We start from the raw sequence: 24,550 nt of genomic DNA, 5'->3' as shown, positions 1-24,550 counted from the left end.
AAATGATGGAAGAATGGAGGAGTGATGGAGAGGAGCCATCACTGTGTGTGAAATACTAAGGTTTGGATCCTCACTGATCCAGCCACAAAGCTTACATAATCCTCTTGGGCAAATCACTAGTGTGCTGGTCCCGGGGGGGGGGGGGGTTGCCGTGCAGCATGGTCTGAGTCCGGTCCTGGGTCGAGGGTCTGGAGGCTGACTGTCAAGGGGGTCCAAGGCAAGGAGCCGGGCATGGTCAGGAACTCCAGAAGAGCAGGTCAGGGTGCTGGCAGGAACAGGTTTCCAGCGATGTTGCTCCCGCAACCTGGGACTGGGCTGACTGGCCTTTATCTGCCCCGAGGCATAGGGCGGCCCTGGTCCACAGGTGACTCGCCTCTCCTGGCCTGGAGGCGAGCACTCCTCCTGCAGGAACTTAGTTCCCTCCGCCTCTCTGCCCTGAGCCTCTGCAGCTCAGGAGAGGCTGGAAGGTTACTGGACCCAGAGGCAGCCTCACCTTCTCCTGACAGAGCTGGGAGAGGAGCACCTGCAGGCAATGGGTCCTCAATCACCCCCGGAGCCAGAGTGGATTCATCTGGTGTCTGCTCCTGAGGGTCTGGCACAGGTGCGGGCCCTTCAGACTCAAGGCCCTGCCCCGGCTCAGCCGGCCCTGGAGGCGGGGACTCCTGTGCAGGCTGGGATTCCTCCGGTTCAGCCTCTGAATCAGATTCCCAGGCCATCACAACTAGCCATGCTCACACATAACACTAAACCATGGTTTGGCTCTATACAAATGAGCTGAAATGAACCCAATCAAAGCTTTGGAGTTGCGTGTTTTCTTCCCTCTTCCCATACCCTCCAACATTTCTCAGATGAAAACAGGGACTGTGAGGAGGCGGAGACTTTGAGTCTCTGCAATGGGTTTTCATGGAGCGAGACCACCAGGAATGAGCCAGGTCTGTGCAGATTGTGTTTTTGCTAATAAAGAGTTAACTGTTGTTGTTTTCTAATAAAGAGTTAACTCCACTTGCTTCTACTGCTGGTTCGCTCCCGGCACTATAGCATGGGAACATGAACATGCGAGATTGTTACCATCAGTCATTCCAGAACATTCTCTGTGTGTGGGTCCCTGTGTCAGACAAACCCCCCATAATTTGGGGCCAAGCTGAGGCATGATAAGGGGCAATGTTTCATGGTCATGTTCCACAATGATCACTGATGCCGGCTGTATATATTTATATACAGTCAAACCTTGGTTCCCAAACGCCTCCATTTTGAAACATTTCGGCTCCCGAATGTTGAAAACCCGGAAGTGAGTGTTCCAGTTTTCGAACGTTTTTCGGAAACTGAACATCTGACAGCTTCGGCTTGAGTGCAGGAAGCTCCTGCAGCCAATCGGAAGCTGCACCTCGGTTGTCGAATATTTTGGAAGCCAAACGGACTTCCGGAGTGGGTTACGTTCACCAACCGAGGTTTGATTGTATTTATATTTCATTTTCTTACACTGACATCCAGCTTTTCTTCCAAAGTTGTGTACATGTAGCTCCCTGGTGGTCCCCCATCCAGGCACTGACCAGTCTCAGATCTGCTGAATAATAATAAAAAAATATTATTTATACCCCGCCCAGCTGGCGGGTTTCCCCAGCTACTCTGTGTAGTGATCAGATGGGATTACTGTGAGACCATCTGATCACTACATTCTGGGTGGCTTAGCTTCAGTAAGATGTTGTACCATCTTCATGCTACACCCTTGGTACATACCGTATTTTTCGCGCCAAAAGACACACTTTTTTCCTCTTAAAATCTAATGGGAAATGTCTGTGTGTCTTATGGAGCGAATGTGTGGTCCCTGGGGCCTGGGGGGGGGGACCCGGGCTTCTCCTGCCAGCCCCACAAGCTCTGGGAGCGGAGGCAAGGCTGCTCGCAACCTTGCCACCGCTCCCTGACCTGTTTTGGGGGCTGGGGTCGGGGGAAGCTCGGGCTTCCCCAGCCCCGCAGCTAAAAAGGAAGCCAAGACAGCGAGCAGGATCCAACCCGCTTGCTGTCTTGGCTTGTGCCATAGCCACGCGCAGTGGCGTAGCGTGGGTTGTCAGCACCCGGGGCAAGGCAAGTAATTTGCGCCCCCTAACCCGTGGATTTGCGCCCCCTAACCCTAACCCCCAGATGTTGCACCCAGTGCGGTCGGGCCCCCCTGCACCCCCCACGCTACGCCACTGGCCGCGCGCAACCCCTCCGGCAGGGAGAGGTTGCACGCGGCTAAAGAGGAAGCCAGGACAGCCAGCAGGATCCATCCTGCTCGCTGTCTTGGCTTCTTTGCTCTTTGGGGCTGGGGGGAAATAATTTTTTTTTCTTGATTTCCCCCCCTCAAAACTAGGTGCGCCTTATGGTCTGGTGCGCCTTATAGAGCGAAAAATACAGTAATTGGGTAGGCAGACAATATTATGTTCTTGGGCTGGCTGTAGGTTTTGTCTTGGTGGACTTAACCAAGGTGAAGTTTGAATAACCCTGCATTTTTCTTTTTGCGTCCAGGCATCCCCCACAATCCTATGGTGAATGCAGGGGCCATTGTCATCAGTTCTCTCATCAGGGTAAGGCATCTGTAGTCACAGTTCCAGAGGTGGGCTTGGGTTGCCCTGCACTCGAGAGTACAAAAAGAAGAGGGCACATCACATTAAGGGGGTAGAGTGAGCACACCTGTGGAACAACCAAACCCTGTCCTGAAGAATAGGAACTGGAAAGGAAAGTGGTCCATGCCTTGAGAACTACTTTTGTCCTCGGAAGTTCTCAAGTCATGGACAAAACTTAACAGGAATAACTGCATGAGGATCGCCTTTGTTGCCACCCAACAGCAAGCAGAATCGCAGAACCATAGAATAATGAAGTTCACAGCTCAGGGTTGTAGTGAACTAGCAGCTTTGTGCCTGGTGTCGCTTGGATCTTCTAAGAAGCCAAAAATTTGGTGCAGTTTTGAAATCGGTGGTTCAAATCAGTGCAGTTATCGAAAGGTTCAGTCGGACATCTTGTTTCAAAATGGCACCCAGATTGTATCCAAACATAAGACCAAAACCTGCTGCTTGGTCTCAGGAACGATTGCGCAAAATTTGATTACAATATTTTAAGAGGTGTTCAAATGCAGAGTGAACTGACAAGCATTTTTTCAAACTATAGATTATGCTGGTGTACTTCAGTCAAGTTAGTGGTTGTCGTTAACAATGGGCTGTAACTTAGAATGGCGCTGAATACCAAGTGTGGCCTTTCTTCCTCAGTAAAGTAAAGTGTAAACCTCACAGCTTTACATGAGGTCTGGACTACAGCAGTCATAGAAGGACTCCCAGGTTAGGTGACTGACCCACGGCATCAAGATCTGAATCCAGATTATTGCCCCTAATTTGAATGCATGATCTGGGGTCTCTGTGGTTGACCTGTATCTCTAAGATACACAAAATCATAGCCAATGTTAGCAGAGGTGTAGCGTGGGGGGTGCTGTGACATACTCTCCGCTGCTGAATTTTAGTCCTACTCAGAGTACATCCTTTGAAATTAATGGACATGATTAACTTAGGTCTATTAATTTCACTGAGTCTACTGTGGGCAGGAAGGGACGCGGGTGGCGCTGTGGTCTAAACCACTGAGCCTAGGGCTTGCCGATCAGAAGGTCGCGGTTCGAATCCCTGCGATGGGGTGAGCTCCCGTTGCTTGGTCCCTGCTCCTGCCAGCCTAGCAGTTCAAAAGCACGTCAAAGTGCAAGTAGATAAATAGGTACTGCTCCGGCGGGAAGGTAAACAGTGTTTCCGTGCGCTGCTCTGGTTCTCCAGAAGCGGCTTAGTCATGCTGGCCACATGACCCGGAAGCTGTACGCCGGCTCCCTTGGCTAATAAAGCGAGATGAGCGCCGCAACCCCAGAGTCGGTCACGACTGGACCTAATGGTCAGGGGTCCCTTTACCTTTACCTTACTCTGGGCAGGACTTCGCTGGATGCAACTCAAAAGTTTTTCGGAGCTCAACTGACTCCTTTTCTTGTTTTCTTTTAGATGGGCTGCAAGAAAGCTGAGAAGTTTGACTACGTGAGTGTGGCCTTTGCCACTTATTTCAAATCTCCATTTTACAGTTTCTCAAGGCCCAGGTTTCTCAGGATGACGGAAACCTATTCACTGGACAGTCAAAGTCATTTCTTTTGCAAAACAATCCTGAGTTCTGATTTGGTCTGGGATTCCAGAATCCCTTGGAAGCTAGTGCTGGAGGATGAGGAACTTGTAGGGCCTACAGAGATGTACTTTCAAATGTTGTTTTTCCTCAGCTAAATTGCAGAACGACAGCAATATTTCTGAAAGGTCCAGTTGGAGTTTGACCTGAGGCAGCTCTAAACGACCTCGGCCCAGTTTACCTGAAGGAAAGTCTTCACCCCCATCAGTCCAGCTCCGAGGGCCTTCTGCCGAGGGCCTCACTGTGAGAAGTGAGGTTACAGGAAACCAGGCAGAGGGCCTTCTCAGTAGTGGCCCCCTCCCTGTGGAACGCCCTCCCATCAGATGTCAAGGAAATAAACAACTATCTGACTTTTAGAAGACATCTGAAGGCAGCCCTGTTTAGGGAAGTTTTTCATATTTGATGTATTTATCATGTTTTTTATACAGTGGTACCTCTGGATGCGAACGGGATCCGTTCCGGAGCCCCGTTCGCATCCAGAAGCGAACGTAACATGCGACTGCACATGCATGGGTTGCGTTTTGCCGCTTCTGCACATGCGTGTGATGTCATTTTGAGTGTCTGCGCATGCGCAAGCACCGAAACCTGGAAGTAATGCTTCCCGTTACTTCCGGGTCGCCGCAGAGCACAACCCGAAAATGCTTTACCTGAAGCGTATTCATCCCGAGGTATGACTGTATTCTATTGGGAGCTGCCCAGAGTGGCCGGATGGGCGGGGTATAAATAATTTCTTATTATTATTATCAATGGCAACCCTCTGTCCATCTTCTGCCATGGGAAAGTTCCCTGTCTACAAGCTAATACATGTAGACTATCATCACCGTCGTCTAATATTACTGCTGCTACTCAATTAATTGAATACTTCTCTTCAATTAATAAATAAATTGAATAAATAATACTACTACTAATGGGTGCCTATTAGTATATTAAGTAATACTAGTATATTGTGTAACATAAAACGGACACTGAAGGAAAAGAACTGTTCACCGACTGACAATTTCAATAAGCAGGAAAAGGAAAGGAAGCTAAAGAGAGATGGGGGCGGTGCTCTGGATCACAAACATATCTGGAAGACCTTCTTGCTTTGATTCTAGGTGTTGGATTATTTGAAGAAGATGGCCGGAAACGAGTATGTGGGATTCAGCAATACCACGTAAGGCCAGCAGGAGGGGCAACGGCACCCTGTATTTCTTTCGCAAGAGATGCTAATAACGCTTGTTTTGCTAGCAGCGAGTTTGTTTTTAATTTAGAAAGTGTGGATGCGATTAAAATCGGTACGTAGGGCAGGGAACTCTCATTTTTAATGTAAGTGATCATTCCTGAAGGGTGGGCAACCCAGAATCTGGAGAGAGAAATCAAGGAGTGTGTGTGTGTGTCTTAATAGGTTTCAATCAGAGAAAGAAACGGGAGACCGGAACTATGCCATTGGGTATTATCTTAAAGACAAAAAGGTAAGAAGGAGAGGAAGAGGAGGAGGGAGTTCTGTTTATTTTTTTATTGGTTGCTTGTATTTCGTTAAAATTCCATACAAGACTTAGAACGAGAAAATGGGGTAAAAGGTAAAGGGACCCCTGACTATTAGGTCCAGTCATGGCCGACTCTGGGGTTGCGGCACTCATCTCGCCTTATTGGCTGAGAGAGCCGGCGTATAGCTTCCGGGTCATGTGGCCAGCATGACTAAGCCGCTTCTGGCGAACCAGAGCAGCGCACGGAAACGCCGTTTACCTTCCCGCCGGAGCGGTACCTATTTATCTACTTGCACTTGGACGTGCTTTCAAACTGCTAGGTTGGCAGGAGCAGGGACCGAGCAACGGGAGCTCACCCCGTCGCAGGGACTCGAACCGCCGACCTTCTGATCGGCAAGTCCTAGGCTCTGTGGTTTAACCCACAGCACCACCCGCGTCTCCTAGAAAATGGGGTAAAGGCAGGGAAACATTTTTCCAGCAGACGAGGATGATGTTGAGAGCGGGTGTCTTGGTCCATCCTTGACAGTGTCTGATGTTGCCGTATTCATTTTCTTCCCTGCTCTGCAGTGCTTTCCACAGGGAGCGGACATGACGGCAGCTCTCGACTTGTACTTCCAGGTGAGTTGGCTTTCTGGACTCCCATCTCAGCTGGAAATTTGGGTTCCTCCTGAGTTATTTTCCAAGTTAAGAGGATTGAGGCTGGAAGTGTAATCCGTGAGAGAGATGAGTAAGCAAGATCTTTCCACTGGATGTGGCAGTACTGCAGCTGAACCCAGTACTGCAGTTTTTTTGTGGATGCCTGGATCTGTTAAATTCAGTATGTAACCTGCATCCCAACGGAAAATAACCATCTGTTTAAAAACATACTAAGAATAGATTATTTAGCAATTCTTAATAGCTAACAGAGATAGCAGGGTCACCGTTTCAAGAAGGCGGGGTGGGGGGGCGGTTCCCAATGCAGCGCTTTATAACACAGGTTAAAATCACAGCTTTTTTGCCATTTAATCTTGAATATATCCAGGATTAGGCCTTCACCAGAGTGGAAATACTGAGACACTTGAAGACTTCCACAGGTTATACAGGCTAAAGTTCTTTCCAGGGTGTCTGGCACATAGCTTTGGCAGAGAAAGTGATCTAACAAAGCAAGATTTATTCATTGTAGCACAGTATCCATTTATTGCACACATTAATAAGGCCACATCTGGGTAATACATGCTCATTCTTTCTGGAACAAAACTCTTACCACTGACAAACACAATCTGCTATTCATTTATCTCATAGTCTGCTCATTTTCTTATGTGCGAAATTATCTTGTATGCCTGCACTGTATCTAGTTCCCCTGGCCTATGTTAGTTGTTCTTGGCTTGTTATAACTAACCATTGCCTACTGCATTTTAATGAAAGTTCAAGAAACACACACACACACACATACACACACATACACACACACACACACACACACACACACAGTGGTACCTCGGCTTAAGTACTTAACTCGTTCCGGAGGTCCGTACTTAACCTGAAACTGTTCTTAACCTGAAACACCACTTTAGCTAATGGGGCCTCCTGCTGCTGCCGCTGCACTGCCGGAGCACGATTTCTGTTCTCATCCTGAGGCAAAGTTCTTAACCTAAAGCACTATTTCTGGGTTTGCGGAGTCTGTAACCTTAAGCGTATGTAACCTGAAGCGTATGTAACCCAAGGTACCACTACACACACACACACACACACACACACACACACACATTTCCAGGAGTAGGCCTTGAACCTCAATGTGAATTTTGTCTCTCCAGCTGAAATCTGAAAGGGCACTCCAGTCTTTACAGATAAAACATGTTTGTCAAAAATCACAATAACCTGCCAACCCCCCAATAACTTCAGTTATGAAAAGCCAACCTCAATAAGACAGATTTTCCCCAAACACCTGAACAACTGGTTCTAGAAAAGCACGGACAAATTCAGGAGCAGATTCTGCAAAACACACACACAGATTCCTGCACCACCGTTAGTCTGCTCCTTAAGCGGGTTGAGGAACCTGGTTTGAAATTTCCATAGAATTATATTGATTTGAATCCTTAGTGTCCAACTCTGTTGCAAAGAGGGCATTCTTAGAAATTCAATTCTAGGTTTTCTTCTAGGCTGGTGATTCATGACGGAACCAAAAGTTCAGTCCAGTTTTGCTTCTTTTCCTAGAAGCAATCCGTCCACTGCTCAAAATCAGGCAGATCCTAGTTGATTTGGGGATCAGTGCTAAGGTTATTTTAGAACTTATGCGAAAATAAGGGTGGGGTGAGGGAATAGATAGTCAAGCCCATCTTGGACTAGACTGCTTCAAAGTGCAGCTGAGGAGAGAAACTTTCCATGTTTGAATTGCAATCCATGTAAAAAACCTGTTGTACCTAGAATGTCAGTGAAAAGGGATTTCTCTCACATATGCTACTTTCTCACATGAAGGGAGATTTTGACATGAGAAATATTCAAATGCATAATCTCGCACCTGTAGTCTTTTAACTGGAAAGACGGCATATTTTTCTCTGTGTGTTAAACAGAGAGTTGTGCCCTTCAATGTCATGTCTCAGCAGAGTCCAGGGTCCATTTCTGGGACTTATTTATAGCTCCAGACCAGTGGTGTCAAAACTTTTTTCAAAGAGGGCCAGATTTGATGAAGTGAAGGGCCGTGAGGGCCGGCCAAATGGCTGGCCAGAGTTGTTAACCCTTTTTTAAAGGATTTTACCCCAGGAAATAAACTGCCACAGGGGCTGGATTAGACCAACCAACGGGCCGGATTAGGCCCCCGAAACGGACTTTGCCTGCTCTAAACCATGGGTAGGCAAACTAAGACCCAGGGAGTGGATCTGGCCCAGTCGCCTTCTAAATCCGGCCTGCAGATGGTCCAGGAATCAGCGTATTTTTACATGAGTAGAATGTGTCCTTTTATTTAAAATGCATCTCTGGGTTATTTGTGGGGCATAGGAATTACAGTGGTACCTCTGGATACGAATGGGATCCATTCCGGATCCCCGTTCGCATCCAGAAGCAAACGCAACCTGCGGGTTGCGATTCGCCGCTTCTACGCATGCGCGTGACGTCATTTTGACCATCTGCGCATGCGCAAGCTGCGAAACCCGGAAGTAACGCATTCTGTTACTTCTGGGTCCCCGCAGAGCGCAACCTGAAAGCGCTCAATCTGAAGCACATTTAACCCGAGGTATGACCAGTGGCGTAGCGTGGGTTGTCAGCACCCGGGGCAAGGCAAGTAATTTGCGCCCCCTAACCCGTGGATTTGCGCCCCCTAACCCTAACCCCCAGATGTTGCGCCCGGTACAGCCGGCCCCCCTATACCCCCCACGCTACGCCACTGGGTATGACTGTAGTTCTTTTTTTCTTTTTCTTTCAAAATATAGTCTGCCCCCCCCCCCCACAAGGTCTGAGGGACAGTGGACCGGCCCCCTGCTGAAAAAGTTTGCTGACCCCTGCTCTCGACACTGGAACCTATTATGATCCTCATACCTTTGAATATTGCTTCTTTGTTAATTATACAATAATGACTTTTCCTCCTGTTCCCCCCCCCCCAACCCTTTCCCTTTCCCTCCACCCTGCAAAGCTGTGTTCTGTGGAAGTGACTTGCGAGTCCGGCAGTGTCATGGCGGCCACACTCGCCAATGGTGGCATCTGCCCCATCACGGGCGAGTGTGTGTTGAGTGATGAAGCTGTCCGCAACACCCTCAGCCTCATGCACTCGTGTGGCATGTATGACTTCTCTGGGGAGTTTGCCTTCCATGTAAGTGTCTGCAGTATCTTTTGGTGGGCTGCAAATGTGGGACAACTATGTGTGCTTCAGTATTGGAGGGTGTGTGTGTGTTTGATGGTGATAATGATGATATATTGAATTTATATACCCCTCAATACTCGGGGGTCCCAGGCAGGGGCATACGAAGGGGGGCGGAGGGGGCAGGATTCTGAATTCCAGTTGCTGGAAACTGCAAGAGAGTTGTGTCACCCAGCTCTACCTCTCCTTTAAATCAGAACCAGTGAAGGCGGTGAAGGTCCTGTGTGAGTGCGTGGAGGCGGTTGGAGGATGGATGGTGGCTAACAGATTGAGGTCGAATCCTGACAAGACAGAAGTACTGTTTTGGGGGGACAGGGGGTGGGCGGGGGGGATTTCCTGGTCCTGAATGGGGCAACTGTGCCCCTGAAGGACCAGGTGCGCAGCCTGGGAGTCATTTTGCTCTCACAGCTGTCCATGGAGGCGCAGGTTAACTCTGTGTCCAGGGCAGCTGTCTACCAGCTCCATCTGGTATGCAGGCTAAGACCTTACCTGCCCACAGACTGTCTCGCCAGAGTGGTGCATGTTCTAGTTATCCCCCGCTCGAACTACTGCAACGCGCTCTACGTGGGGCTACCTTTGAAGGTGACCCGGAAACTGCAATTAATCCAGAATGCGGCAGCTAGACTGGTGACTGGGAGTGGCTGCTGGGACCACATAACACCGGTTCTGAGAGATCTGCATTGGCTCCCAGTACGTTTCCGAGCACAATTCAAAGTGTTGGTGCTGACCTTTAAAGCCCTAAACGGCCTCGGTCCTGTATACCTGAAGGAGCGTCTCCACCCCCATCGTTCAGCCCGGACACTGAGATCCAGTGCCGAGGGCCTTCTGGCAGTTCCCTCATTGCGAGAAGTGAGGTTACAGGGAACCAGACAGAGGGCCTTCTCGGTAGTGGCGCCCACCCTGTGGAACACCCTCCCTTCAGATGTGAAGGAAATAAGCTGCTATCATATCTTTAAAAGACATCTGAAGGCAGCCCTGTTCAGGGAAGTTTTTAATATTTAACACTGTACTGTTTTTAACACTTGATTGGGAGCCGCCCAGAGTGGCTGGGAAACTCAGCCAGATGGGTGGGGTATAAATAAATTATTATTATTATTATTATTATTATTATTATTATTATTATTATTATGTTCAGGTCTTCCTTGTGTTCACTTCTAATAGGTATCTGATTGTCCACTGTGGGGAAAGGATGGAGGCCTAGAAGGCCCCCTGGCCTGATTCATAACAATATGCTCTTACAAAACATGAGGAAGGATTCTGTGCCACTCAAAAGCAAGCTTGTTCCTCGCCCTTCATCTAATTTCCCTCCCGCTTTTGCTTCCCCATTTTCAGGTTGGTCTACCCGCCAAATCCGCCGTCTCTGGCGCCATCTTGCTGGTGGTGCCCAACGTCATGGGTGTGATGTGTCTGTCGCCCCCTCTGGATAAAGTTGGCAACAGCACGAGGGGGATTGGGTTTTGCCAGGTGAGTTTCCCCACGGCCATAACCGGTAGAATGAGCTCTGATAAAGCCATCAGTGAGAACCACATGGTTGAATTGGGAGGGATGGCTCGGTGGAAGTCCCTCTCCTAACTTCCATTCCAGTGGCATTTGGTGAATTTTTTTGCAGGGGAACAGTTAGGGCCAGAGGCACCAGCTTGCAAAGGTGATTGGGGCAGGGATTTGATTTGAGTTTCTACTGAAATGAGGCTGCATTTTAATGTTGTGCTTAATCTTGTTTTTAAGCTGTATTTTAATCAATTGTTTTTACCCTGGCCCTGAGCCCGGTCTTGGCTGGGGAGGGCGGGGTATAAATAAAACAACTTCTTTTTCTTCTTATTATTATTATTATAAATGCATTTGCATAATCTATAAACATCTAGAAGTTGCCTTATTTTTTTCCCTGCTGCAGACTTCGGATTTTATTTAAGACCTTCCAAACCCAAACTTGGATTTCCCACTGTTTATGGACTACAGTTCCCATTATCCCTAACCACTGGTCCTGCTAGCTAGGGATGATGGGAATTGTAGTCCAAAAACAGCGGGAGACCCAAGTTTGGTAAACACTGGTTTAACCCTTTGAAGGTTTCGTGGTGAAATGTTCTGCTTGTGACTTCACACTTCTGCTCCCACTTCTGACCACTTTCCCTTGTGCTTTGCATGCTCCTTGCTACCTTTTGTCTCTTCTTTCTGCAGGAACTGGTCTCACTCTTCAACTTCCACAACTACGACAACTTGCTGCACTGCACCCGCAAGATGGACCCACGCCGTGAAGGAATCGAAGTTAGAGTAATGACGGAAACGGTTGTCTGAAAGATAATGACAGATTTTAGTGGAAGAGGGCAGAAGTGAAGCTTGGGATGAGATGATTAAAATATATATATATAAAAATTGCACCAATGACCCGTCAGCATATTATTATAATAAGCTCTGGATTCTATGCTGTTGGGTGCTTTGAAGATAAAAACTTTTTACTTGTCAGGCTGGCAACGACTGGACAAGTATTATTTACAAACTCCTCCAGATAGCTTCTGTGATAAGTCTCCGCACCTCTCACCTTCTCAGTCAAGAAATAACTCACAGAAATATCCAAGCAGCTCCCAACTGCCACCTCCTTTCCCCAATACAGTGGTGCCTCGCAAGATGAAATTAATTCGTTCTGCAAGTTTTTTCTTCTTGCGAGTTTTTCGTCTTGCGAAGCACGGTTTCCCATAGGAATGCATTGAAAATCAATCAATGCGTTCCTATGGAGACCGTCCGGGGAGAGAGGGGAAGGCGCGCGCGCGCCTTCCCCTCTGTCCCCTCTTTTGAAGCAAGGGGCGGAGGGGAGAAGATCGCTTCTCCCCGTTGCAGCCCCTTGGTTCAAAAGGGCTCCGGGGAGAGAGGGGAAGGCGCGCGCGCCTTTCCCTCTGTCCCCGGAGATTGCGGGGCTGGCAACGGGGAGAAGCGATCTTCTCCCCGCCGCCCCTTGCTTCAGAAGAGGTCCGGGGACAGCGGGGAAGATGCGCTGCGCTTCCCCGCTATCCCCGGAGCTTGCGAGGCAAGCTTCGTTTTGCGAAGCAAGCCCATAGGGAAATGCGTCTTGCGAAGCGGCTAAGAAAACAAAAAACTCCTTCGTCTAGCGAGTTTTTCGTCTTCCGAGGCGTTCGTCTTGTGGGGCACCACTGTACCATCAATTATTTGAAATATATTCCCAGTTATTTGAAATATATCCCCAATTAAATTACATTACAAATACTAACATTTTTTGCTTTAGTTACAGGTAGGTAGCCGTGTTGGTCTGCCGTAGTCAAAACAAAATAAAAAAAATCCTTCCAGTAGCACCTTAGAGACCAACTAAGTTTGTTATTGGTATGAGCATGCACACGAAAGCTCATACCAATAACAAACTTCGTTGGTCTCTAAGATGCTACAGGAAGGAATTTGTTTATTTTTTGCTTTAATCAACATGCGTACGTTGGGAGTGTTGAACACCTCCAAAATGAGGAGGACTAGAAATAACATTTTGAGTACAGTGATACCTCAGGTTACATACGCTTCAGGTTACAGACTTCTGCTAACCCAGAAATAGTGCTTCAGGTTAAGAACTTTGCTTCAGGATGAGAACAGAAATCGTGCTCCAGCGGCGTGGCAGCAGCAGGAGGCCCCATTAGCTAAAGTGGTGCTTCAGGTTAAGAACAGTTTCAGGTTAAGAACGGACCTCCGGAACAAATTAAGTACTTAACCCAAGGTACTACTGTACTGTGTGGGTGAAGTCAGAGAATACAAATAGTCCCAGCTGTAGCACATTCCAAAATGTTCAGAACGCTTTAAAATAGGATTAGGCAAATTCATGGAGGATAAGTCTGTTGGTGGCTGCTAGCCACATGGGTTATGCATCGCCTTCAGTTACTGGGAATCACAGTTGGAGAGAGTGCTGTTGTTCCTGGGTTGCAAGCTTCCCATGGGCATCTCGTTGACCATAGTGAGAATGAGCCTTTGGCTTGATCCAGTAAGACTTCTCTTACATTCTTAACACCTCGCTCCATCTCTTCCAGAACAAGACAGTGGTGAACCTGCTGTTTGCTGCCTACAGTGGCGATGTCTCTGCTCTTCGGAGGTATGGGCCAGCCAGCCAGTGCTGGGGAGAGATTTCTTGAACTGCCTTTCAATATACGATACGATATCTTTATTGTCATTGTCCCATACAGAGCAATTAAATTGAAAAATCTACATAAGACATTCAAAACCCCCTAAAAACTCTGAAACCCCGTTTAAAATACAATATACTTCTATAGAGGGACGCGAGTGGCGCTGTGGGTTAAACCACAGAGCCTAGGACTTGCCGATCAGAAGGTCGGCGGTTTGAATCCCCGCAACAGGGTGAGCTCCCGTTGCTCAGTCCCTGCTCCTGCCAACCTAGCAGTTCGAAAGCACGTCAAAGAGCAAGTAGATAAATAGGTACCACTCCAGTGGGAAGGTAAAGGGCATTTCCGTGCGCTGTTCTGGTTCGCCAGAAGCGGCTTAGTCATGATGGCCACATGACCCGGAAGCTGTATGCCGGCTCCCTTGGCCAATAAAGCGAGATGAGCGCCGCAACCCCAGAGTTGTCTGCGACTGGACCTAATGGTCAGGGGTCCCTTTACCTTTACCTTTATACTCCTATAGAGACTCCTTATACTGTGTTTAAAACCAGAATTGCATTTGGGTAGAAACTGTTTCTCAGGCGGCTAGTCTTAGTCTTTATGACCCTGTACCGTCTTCCAGAAGGCAGAAGCTGAAAGAGATAATTTCTGGGGTGCGCACTATCCTGCGCTATCTCTGCAGCTTTCTTATGGCACCTGGCAGCATAGATTTGATCAAAGGTGGGAAGAGTGCACCCAATTATTCTCTCTGCAGTCTTTACAACCCTGGAACCCTGGGATGGGGAACTTGTAGCCCTCCAGATGTAGCTGGACTACATCAGCTCTAGCCAGAATGGCCAGTGGCCTCAAGGATGATGGGAATTGTAGTCCAACAACATGTGGAGGGCCATAGGTGCCCCATCCTTGATCAAATTCAGTGCTTCCCAAACTTGGGTCTCCAGCTATTTTTGGACTACAATTCCCATCATCCCTGACCACTGATCTAGCTAGCTAGGGATGATGGGAGTTGTAGTCCAAAAAACAGCTGGAGACTCAAGTTTGGGAAACACGGATCTAGTTTATCTGTCTATAGTTTAAATTGCTCTGTGTGGTAGTCCTCCTCAGAGTAGGCCCATTGAAATTAAGATACATGACTAATAGCCCGTTAATTTCAATGGGTCTGTGAGCAGAACTAGCATTGGAAATAACACTGACTCCCTTCTTGGCTTCCCTCTAGATTTGCCCTGTCAGCCATGGACATGGAACAGAAAGACTACGACTCCCGCACAGCTCTTCACGTAGCTGCAGCTGAAGGTAGCATGCTGGGGCCACAAATGTTTCATGAGTCTAGGGCCATGTTTGCACCTTGCAGGCTTGCACAGCCCCAATGCACCTCAGACCTTCAGTCATGCACTTCTCTGGTGTCCTTCTACCCTGTGTTTTTGCACCTGGCTATGGACCACTTAGGGACACGGGTGGCGCTGTGGTTAAACCACAGAGCCTAGGACTTGCTGATCAGAAGGTTGGCAGTTCGAATCCCCGTGACAGGATGAGCTCCCGTTGCTCGGTCCCTGCTCCTGCCAACCTAGCAGTTCGAAAACACATCAAAGTGCAAGTAGATAAATAGGTACTGCTCTGGCGGGAAGGTAAACAGCGTTTCTGTGCGCTGCTCTGGTTCGCCAGAAGCGGCTTAGTCATGCTGGCCACATGGCCTGGAAGCTGTACGCCGACTCCCTCGGCCAATAAAGCGAGATGAGTGCTGCAACCCCATAGTTGGTCACGACTGGACCTAATGGTCAGGGGTCCCTTTACCTTTACCTATGGACCACTTAATGACCAAGTGAAGATGCCTGGGTGCCAGGATAGTACCTGACATCTCCACCATCTGAGGATCATTGGATATGGACTGTTCCCATACACCAGGCATGGCCAAACTTGGCCCTCCAGATGTTTTGGGACTACAATTCTCATCATCCCTAGCTAACAGGACCAGTGGTCAGGGACAATGGGAATTGTAGTCCCAAAACATCTGGAGGGCCAAGTTTGGCCATGCCTGCCATACATCAATACCCCACCCTGTTGAATTCTATCAGTTATATTTTATCTGCAGAAGCAGAATAAATTTCTGGATCCAAAATGCTGAGCAGGAGCAGTCACAGTTAAGAAAAAGAGGTCCGAATAGGCCAATAGATATCCCTGGATCAAGTGACTCTTCTTCTTTTAAGTTCTCAGAGCTCTTAACCTAGCTCAAGGTTGTCATCTGAAGCAGACAGATGTTTAAATGGTAATCACAGTCAGTCCATCATTTGAAAAACAAGACTTTAGAGCTATGTTACGCAAAAATAGCAACTAGTCATTCCATTTTGGCGACTGCAACCTTGGTTTAAGGAGCCATTTTGCACCCAGCTTATATATCTGAGTTTCTAACAGTGTTTCTGCCCTAAAAGTGGGGCCTAGTGTGGTGGTAGTGCTATGGGGTCAATGGTGCATGGCTTCAATACAATGCGACACACCATTTCTGTTAAGTGCACTCACCATGTTCTTTGAGATAGAGGGGCATAATAAGAATCAAAGGCTGTCAAAGATACTGAACCAGGGACATAACTGGGGAAGAGGATTTGGGTGCAAGGATAGTGAAAATGGCAAGCAAAAGATAGAAGGCATCGGCTGGGAACTGGAGACACCTGACATGAGAAGGCCATGTATTGATAATGAAGAGGTTTCCATTAGCAATGGAAATGTAAGGTCCAAACCAGAGGTGGATAACCTGTACCCACCATTCCAAGATCTTATTAGACTCCAACTCCCATCCACCCCAGCCAACGTGGCCAATGTTCAAGGAAGTTGGGAGCTGGAGTCCAGCAACATATGTAGGTTTGTCTCCCCTGCTCTAAACTTTTGCATGTCTCCACAAACTCTATGCAACTTTAGGGATAAAAGATGCAGGAATCTCTGTCTCTCTCTCTCTCTCCCCCCCCCCTTACATTCCCAGCTAATCGATTTTCTGTGTTTTAAGACAAAAGTTAATTTCAAGTATTTTGACTAAGCAGGACTGTACAAAGTAATGCTTGTTTTACACTGGGACTGGAAAAAGTCCCAGGCTTTTAATGTAGGTTAACGGGTATTTTTAAGGCTCTGTCTTAATGAGAGGTTAGCAGACTGTCACAGCTCATACACAAGGAACTCTGTTTTTGTAGCAAGAAAAGGACCTCAGATTAAACTATCACTGTGCTCTCTGCAAGCTATAAGGGTTTGGGGGGCAGACCAGGGGGCATTTAGGAAGAATTAAACCTCTTTCAAGGCAGCTTAGGTTTACAGTTTCGCTGTGTCCATCTATTGTTATGAGTGAACTACTTGCTCTGTAATAACCTTCCTGCAATCCACCAACTCTCTGCTTAAATAACTTTGTGACTTGTTTGGCGTGGGGCAAGAGGTTGAAACTTAAAATTCTGTTATTCCTCCCCCCTGCCCAGGTCACCTGGAGGTTGTGAAGTTTCTGGTGGAAGCCTGCAGAGTAAATCCTTTTGTCAAAGACAGGTGAGGAATAGTAGGCTTATGAAGGACTGCGGAGAGGGGAGGGATTGTGAAAAGGACAGACATATTGAGGGGAGGGTCCATTCTTAGCTGGGACATCAGGGATTGCCACAGCCAAAGACAAGATGTCAGAGAGCCTTTTGGGCCTTCCCATTTGGCCCACTGGTGCATTTTGATGGATAGATTGATGAATCAATCTATCCATCACCTGATGACATACAAAATCGGGTGCATGACAAGTAAATGCATGGAGCCAAATTGAATTGGGCACAAACTTTAACCTTGCTTCAGGTAGCCGTGTTGGTCTGCCGTAGTCAAGTCAAAACAAAACAAATAAAATAAAATTTAAAAATTCATTCCAGTAGCACCTTAAGAGACCAACTAAGTTAGTTATTGGTATGAGCTTTCGTGTGCATGCACACTTGGTATCTGAAGAAGTGTGCATGCACACGAAAGCTCATACCAATAACTAACTTAGTTGGTCTCTAAGGTGCTACTGGAATGAATTATTATTATTATTATTATTATTATTATTATTATTATTATTATTTGTTTTGTTTTAACCTTGCTTCTTCCTTTCCAGTAACATAAGGCACTTTTTGAATGAGGTACCCATCTATGGTGGCTGAGAAAGGCACCCATTTTTATTTTTTAAGCACCAAATTCTAGCTTGATATGAAGAATCAACATCGTACTTAGAGTATGCTCCCAATTCATCCTTTGCAGCTGGAACCATGACTTGAATTCAAACTGCACCAACAAAGATGCCCTCCTCCTTCTTCCTTTGAACTTGAATCACCTAGCATCATACCTCTTCTGGTGACTGGCAGACAGGCAGTCCCAGCCACCCATCAAAGTGGTCTGTGTTGAGTTCTAGATCTGGCCTACTGATTGGATCCAGTTTCTAAATAGATGAAGGTAGCTGCACATGCCTTCATCTCTTTCCTTCTCTGCAGGTGGGGGAACATTGCCTTGGACGATGCTACGCAGTTTAATCACTTGGAAGTGGTGAAGCTACTCAAAGATTACCCAGACACCTACATATTGGGAGCCAGCCAGGCCCGGGAAGCAGCTGAGGACCTTTCCAAGGAGAACTTAGAAAGCATGGTGTGAAAATTGTGAACTATTCTGTTAGCTGCATTTCAACACAGATTTAACTAGGTCACTTGCTCTCATTTCTGAAAGGAGGCAGACACACCAGATGTACTTCTGCTTAGGATTTGAGCTGAGATGTGGGTCTCCCAATTCTTGGGCTATAGGAAACACCTACACCAGTTAGTTCCATGCACAAGCTCGATACTTGGTGACACAGCAGTAGACTTGATAAGAATCCACAGAAACTGAGCTAGCAGCTATTGGGGAGAGAGACCAAAGTGGGACCTTGTCTCTTAAGCGCTAACACTTCACGCTGCCTGTAGATCAAAGCAGACACTGCTTACATAGGCAAAAGGCATTTAAGGCCCAAAGTAGGCCTGCCCCTTTGCCCTACACTGTTATCCCACTAAGTACTATGACTTTCTGTTGCTCCCTTCTTTCAAATAATTGTGAACCTCAGCATGCAGTCCTAGTATTTGTGTAATTGGGATGGGCGAAGCTTTCAGGCTATGACTGCAGAGTTTTATCTTTTTTAACATTGCCATTTGATATACAATTTGTTAGGGTGGTTTGCAAAACAAAAATACTTTAAAACACCAGCTATGAAGACCAGAAAGGGGCAAAGTACACACCCACCTCAAGAAGTGCCTGCAATGCTGGAGACAAGACAATCTCTCTGGGCCTTAGTTTTCTAGACAAACTAAACATTGCCCTAACTTTCTAGACAAGTCCCAAGATAAAAAGTGGTAAGATCAAGAGGTGTGGAGTGATGTGGTAATACGGGTAGACAGAGTTACAACCCTAAGCATATTTGTTCAATATTTAAGTGTTAAGTCCCAACTGAATTTGCATGAGTCGAACAAGTGTATTCAGAATTGCACTCTGGAATAAAGAGAGAAGTTCAGAGCAAATGGTAGTGTTTTCTTCACAGAGCCTATCTCCTTTCAGCAGCAATTCTAGACTGAAGGGTGTTTTGTTTGTTTGTTTTAAAGCTTTTCTTAAACCATGGGATATTTTCAGGAAAAAGCACTGGTCAGTCCAAAGCAGCTTAGGAGAGCACCAACAGAAAATACAGTGTTTCAGATAAATTTATTTTTATTGATTGTGATAACAACACAACTGCCAACACACATACAGTTAACAGAATGCTGCTCTTCCTTGATTCAAAAAAATAGCTCCTTGTTGTCTTCAAGTTGTGTTCCATAAAATAAAGCGCACCTCTGAAGAACGTGTCAGTGTGCTAGATCTGAGAGTACTGTGAAAAGAGTGACCACAGATAGCTGTTTTCAGAACATTTATGGCTTGATTTGTCACCCATATATTGCTGCTCCATTAAACACAGACAAAACCCTGTACAAGGAAACTCCTGCTAAGCCAGGGTATAATGGAATGAGGTGGGATTATTGGGCTGTGTATTAAAAGAAAGTAATTCCTGTATAACTGATTATGTGCCACAAAGTTTATCAGTACAGGAGGATTAGAGCTCCAATGGGTATGTCAGCATCTTAGATGCAGGCTTAGTTTGTCCTCCCACTGGCCCAGCAGAGGGCAATAGTGGCTATGCATTGTACACAGAGAGATCCAAGTGGAGTTTCCCTGCCTCCAGACATCTGAAAGCCTAGGCAGATACTTAGGCTGAGCAAGGGGACTCTATACATTATTAAGGACATGGGATAAGAGCACCAAAAGGTGTGGCTCATCACACACAATAGCTGCAAAGAAACAAATGTGACCATGGAGCAACCACATACATTTTTCCATATGGACAAACCCTAATTTAAGCCAAGTGTATCCCGTGTTTGTAGACAGCCAACCAACCTCCTTTTACAAGAACAATGGAGCAGAGACAGAAAATCAGAATATGTGAATAAGATCTTACTACATTCCAAATGAGATGTTTCAACATGGAATCCAAAGGTCTCATCTTTTCCTAAGAGAAAACAGTCAACGGGCTGAATGGTACATATAGATATGAAACTTTGGCTCCTATGACAAGGGTATTGCAGGAGAGGGATTCCTTCTTTTATGTACCACTCTGAAGCCTCATATTCCAAGCAGATTGTCCGTCTCTCCAAACTTCACTAAGCTTGAGAGGTTTTCAGTTCCTGTCGAGATTTTCAGGTACATTGAGGCCTGAATGCGTGATCAGTTCACCATCCCAGAGGGCAAAGGCGGGCACTACGGGGCCTTGGAACTCAGCAAAGATGCTGTGGACGGACACATGTTTGCTGACATCCACCAGGCTGAGTTTCTTGCTGTCGTAGTCCAAGAACAGACCCACTCTCTCTGGGTGGCCGATGTTCTTGATTGGAGTGGTCTCATTAGCGAACATGGCATTCCAGTGCCGGTTCGCATAGGAAAAGACCCAGGAGCGGTCATCTACTCCAACGCAACCGTCCCGGGAGATGTCCACGTCTGCTACCCCTATGCGGAATTGCTGCGATTCTTTGACAGTCACTTCCCAGTAGTGACGCCCACTGGAGACAGCCGTGTCACCCAGTACTACAGCCCAGTCTCTGAAGCGTTCAGGATTCCGGGGAACGCTGGTGGGGTCAATCCCCACCATACGGTAAATGACACCAGTGTTCTTTTTGAACAGATCCAAGCTGCTGTGGGCTGTTCTCTCATCCAGCTTGAAATTGATCTCTGCAGTAAGAAAGAAAATTGCATGAGAGTCCATACGTTTTGCTGCTTCTCTCAGAAAGGAAGCAAGTTTAGCAGAACCATTTTACTCTGTGATCGCCAAGGATTTCCCCCTTACAAGAGGCGAAGAGATGTTGCTGGACTCCAACTCACACCATCCTCAACCAGAGTTGTAATCCAGAAACATCTGGAGGACAACAAATTCCCAATCCCTGACCCTGCTTTACAGTTACATTTGTTGAACTAAGGGAGCTATTATGTTTCCTTTTGCACAGATAGATGTTAATAGAAATAACAACACACATTTACTATAGGGGAAACGGGTGTACTTGCTAAATAATAAGACAAAGCATAAGACATCAACTTGGAGAAAAGGGTTAAGGGAATAGGGCTATCATTCAATTGGACATTTTAGTTGTTCCAGTCAAAAGCTGCATCAGTTTCTGTAAGAATAAAAAAAATGTTCTAAAAACAAAGTATGGTTTTTCTTCAGATTCATGTATTTTCCTGAGATTAGAATGAGGAAGGCGCCTCTTTATATTTTTTATATTTTATCAAAGCATACACAACAGAAATTAGGCTATCCCTGTCCAGTTAAGGGCATAACTGGGCCACCAGCCATAAATATGGAGGGGAGCGTGGATTATGAACAAGGTCACTCAAATGACAACACTCTCCCCCCTGCAAAATGCAATTGCCACAAATGCTATGGTTAACAACACAACCATTCAGAAGGAGGCTGGGTAGTACCCAACTGTGCCATCTGGTAACTTCATCATCATCATCATCATTTCAGCTGGCACCTTCATTATATACTTTTAGGCTCCTGGAACAAACATCCAATACCTTTTTAAATGTGTTGTGGCACAGGATGGGAGGTTACGGGTTTGTTTCTATTATGTATTTTGTGTTTTTTATCTTCTATTTTAATGCTGTGAACCGCACTGAGATCTACGGAGGAAGGGTGGCAAACTGATTTAATAAACCACAACAGCAACTGAAATAATAATATTTTACTGGATGAACACTCCACCACTTTATAGCCAAGAGTCAGCATTCAGCAGTCATCTATGTAGCGTTATGAATCAAAAGGCAATCTTACCCAGAAGCTACACAGCTACACACTCTCTTCCTCTGTAAGGGTTTTCATAGCAGCATAACTGTGCCTCTGTGGTAATGTATAGGCTACAGTTGATCAGATAGATAGATAGATCGATCGATATAGATACACACACGGACACAAACACTTACTGACTTACATTAGGGATATCTGGAATCGAATAAGGAATCTCCTGCCTGCAAAGCCTGTGTTTTAATACTGAGCTACAGAAGCTCTCTTTAAATCATACTATGAAGAACTGCAAAACTACAGTGGTACCTCGGGTTACATACGCTTCAGGTTACATGCGCTTCAGGTTACAGACTCCGCTAACCCAGAAATAGTACCTTGGGTTAAGAACTTTGCTTCAGGATGAGAACAGAAATCACACGGTGGTGGCGCGGCAGCAGCGGGAGGCCCCATTAGCTAAAGCGGTGCTTCAGGTTAAGAACAATTTCAGGTTAAGAACGGACCTCCGGAACGAATGAAGTACTGTACGTAACCAGAGGTATCACTGTATTGGCAAACAGTCTTGCAGGAGAACCACTAAGAATTATAAATGGCAGCCATGGGCTTAGCCAGGATTTATGGGGATGGGGGCAGAACCAACCTATCTGTGATGCGATGGGTCAGTTAGTTAAGTATTTTAAGTATTTCCTTCTGGGAGTTATAGGGGTAGAAGTACCTAAACAGTATAGAAATTTATTGATGTATGCAACTACAGCAGCAAGAATGTAATTTGCCCCAAAATGGAAAGAAGACGATCTGACGAAAGAAGAATGGACACAAAAACTTATGGACTATACAGAAATGGCAAAATGTACCGGGGGTGGGGGTGGGGGAATAAGAAATCAAGATAACTAACTTTTTACAAAAGAATGGAAATGGTTTATTGAATATTTGCAAATAACTACCAGACTTTTAGAAGACATCTGAAGGCAGCCCTCTTTAGGGAAGCTTTTAATGTTTAACAGACTACTGTATTTTAATACTTTGTTGGAAGCCGCCCTGAGTGGCTTGGGAAACCCAGCCAGATGGGCGGGGTGTTAATAATAAATTATTATATTATTATTATAAATTGTAAATAGATAAGGACATTGGCAGGATTATTGTAATAACTGGTAGTTTTGTAAGAGTATATAATTAAAGTAGATGGATAAAAGAATAAGTTAATTTAGAATATGCAAGAAAAGATTTTTAAAAATTAAGGAACCGCAGAAAGAGGAGGAAGTTGAGTCTTGAAATGTTTAAATGACTGTAGAACTACTGAAATGTACATAACTGAAAATGACAAAGTATTTTTATTTATTTACTTGATTTAGGGGGACAGTTGCCCCCCCTGCACCTCCATGACTGCTACAATACATATTATATTCAGCTTCGTGTCTAGGCTAAGCTGATTTATTTATAGCACTTATACACCAAATAATAATAATAAATTCTAAGCAGCTTACATACAATATTCTATAAAAGTTGCAACAACATTTTGCTGATATATTTATTGTTAAGAATGCATTGCGAGGGAGATGTGGGGAAGTCCGATAATAGACTGGAACAAGTTTTGAAATAATCAATCTCTCTTTTTTCTTCTTTCTTTTCTCTGTAATTGATACTTTTCGGTGTAAATTGATTGAACATTTTTTTATCTGGAAAAAAAGCTATATATATATATATATATATATATATATATATATATATATATATATATATGTTGCAACAACACACACACGCCATGTTAAACTCATTTTGCTTGCCAAAATCAGATGTTCTGTGGCTCTCGAAGTATCCCGCCTCTTTATGAAGGGCTTTGCTACGCATTAGCAAATAATGGTACTGTTTATTATTAATTATTATTAATTATTATTATTATTATTAGCTACTTAACGCGAGCGACTCAAGGACCCTTAATTGGCAAAAGTGCAAAAGAGTCGACTCGGCAGAGGTCCTGCGCGTTTAAGAGCATCGCAGCAGGCAGAAGTTCAACCGGTGCAGGTTTGCTCGATGTGGCGGTGCGGAGCCCTCTGCCTGCTGAATTTCTACCTCAGCTATCATAGCCCAAGGGAAGGATGACGAGCAACCCTAAACACGGTGTCATGGTGCCCGAGGAAAGAAACATTCGTAAGCAGCGCAGAGCCGCCACTGGGTATAACCGCAAGTACCTCTCCGGGGCGCTTCTCCCCCTAAACGGCGCCCCGCGACACACAGGCTCCAGCCTCGCTGCTTCACACCCCTCAGCATGGGCGCCGCCATTTTGGAAAGGGCGCTGCTCAACCGCGCGTGGACGGCGCCTGCGCGGTTGCTCCTTAAGGCGGCTGCGGCCGCCATCTTGGAGGAGGGCAACACCCGCCCCAGCCTGCGGATCTCTCCCGCCATCTTAAAGCCAGGCTGTCGCTATTGGTCCAGGAGAGCCGAGCTTCAGAGTCGCCATCTTCTCATAGGGCGCGGCGCTTTCTGACGCCGCCGGCGCCATCTTGAAGCGGAGGGAAGGCCGGCGAGGCCGTCATTTTGTTCCTGTTAGAGGGGTAGTACGTGGTGGTGGGCTAGAGAAAATAAATTGTTGAGATTCTTTTGGGAACGAACCCAAATTGTTTAGGGTTTTTTGGGAGGGATAAATCTCCCCCCG

General features: G+C 46.2%; 2 protein-coding genes across 10 annotated transcripts in view; one reads left to right on the top strand and one right to left on the bottom strand.

Moving 5' to 3' along the window:
- Positions 1–19,096, top strand: part of GLS2 (glutaminase 2) — a 33,930-nt gene extending 14,834 nt beyond the window's left edge. For 6 of the 9 annotated variants that reach the window (XM_082212517.1, XM_082212519.1, XM_082212515.1 and 3 more), the window contains exons 7-18: positions 2,506–2,564; positions 4,008–4,040; positions 5,274–5,332; positions 5,564–5,630; positions 6,213–6,263; positions 9,250–9,426; positions 10,807–10,938; positions 11,650–11,757; positions 13,491–13,552; positions 14,794–14,870; positions 17,030–17,093; positions 18,047–19,096. In XM_082212517.1, the coding sequence (XP_082068643.1) occupies positions 2,506–2,564; positions 4,008–4,040; positions 5,274–5,332; positions 5,564–5,630; positions 6,213–6,263; positions 9,250–9,426; positions 10,807–10,938; positions 11,650–11,757; positions 13,491–13,552; positions 14,794–14,870; positions 17,030–17,093; positions 18,047–18,203 (1,046 nt within the window). In that variant the 3' untranslated portion in view covers positions 18,204–19,096. The remainder of the gene's footprint in view (positions 1–2,505; positions 2,565–4,007; positions 4,041–5,273; positions 5,333–5,563; positions 5,631–6,212; positions 6,264–9,249; positions 9,427–10,806; positions 10,939–11,649; positions 11,758–13,490; positions 13,553–14,793; positions 14,871–17,029; positions 17,094–18,046) is intronic. The other 3 variants (XM_082212512.1, XM_082212513.1, XM_082212516.1) reach the window with 3 other exon arrangements.
- A 166-nt stretch (positions 19,097–19,262) lies between these two features.
- Positions 19,263–24,315, bottom strand: SPRYD4 (SPRY domain containing 4). Its single transcript, XM_082212873.1, has 2 exons — positions 24,087–24,315; positions 19,263–20,831 (listed from the first exon to the last, which is right to left on the bottom strand). Exons 1-2 carry the CDS (start codon positions 24,298–24,300, stop codon positions 20,284–20,286), a joined length of 762 nt encoding a protein of 253 aa, XP_082068999.1. The 5' UTR covers positions 24,301–24,315; the 3' UTR covers positions 19,263–20,283.
- Between the last annotated feature and the right edge of the window lie 235 nt (positions 24,316–24,550).

This window comes from Podarcis vaucheri (assembly GCF_965113315.1).
Source record: "Podarcis vaucheri genome assembly, chromosome: 2".
NCBI classification, from domain to species: domain Eukaryota; kingdom Metazoa; phylum Chordata; class Lepidosauria; order Squamata; family Lacertidae; genus Podarcis; species Podarcis vaucheri.
This window is presented reverse-complemented; position numbering and strand designations above follow the sequence as displayed.

Bases quoted from the DNA above. Each gene is read 5' to 3' on its own strand.
- SPRYD4 (XM_082212873.1), bottom strand. From the start codon at position 24,300: ATGGCGGGAGAGATCCGCAGGCTGGGGCGGGTGTTGCCCTCCTCCAAG. The intron at 20,832-24,086 runs GTACTTGCGGTT...TTCTTACTGCAG, and splicing joins GGGAGAAGCGCCCCGGAGAG to AGATCAATTTCAAGCTGGAT.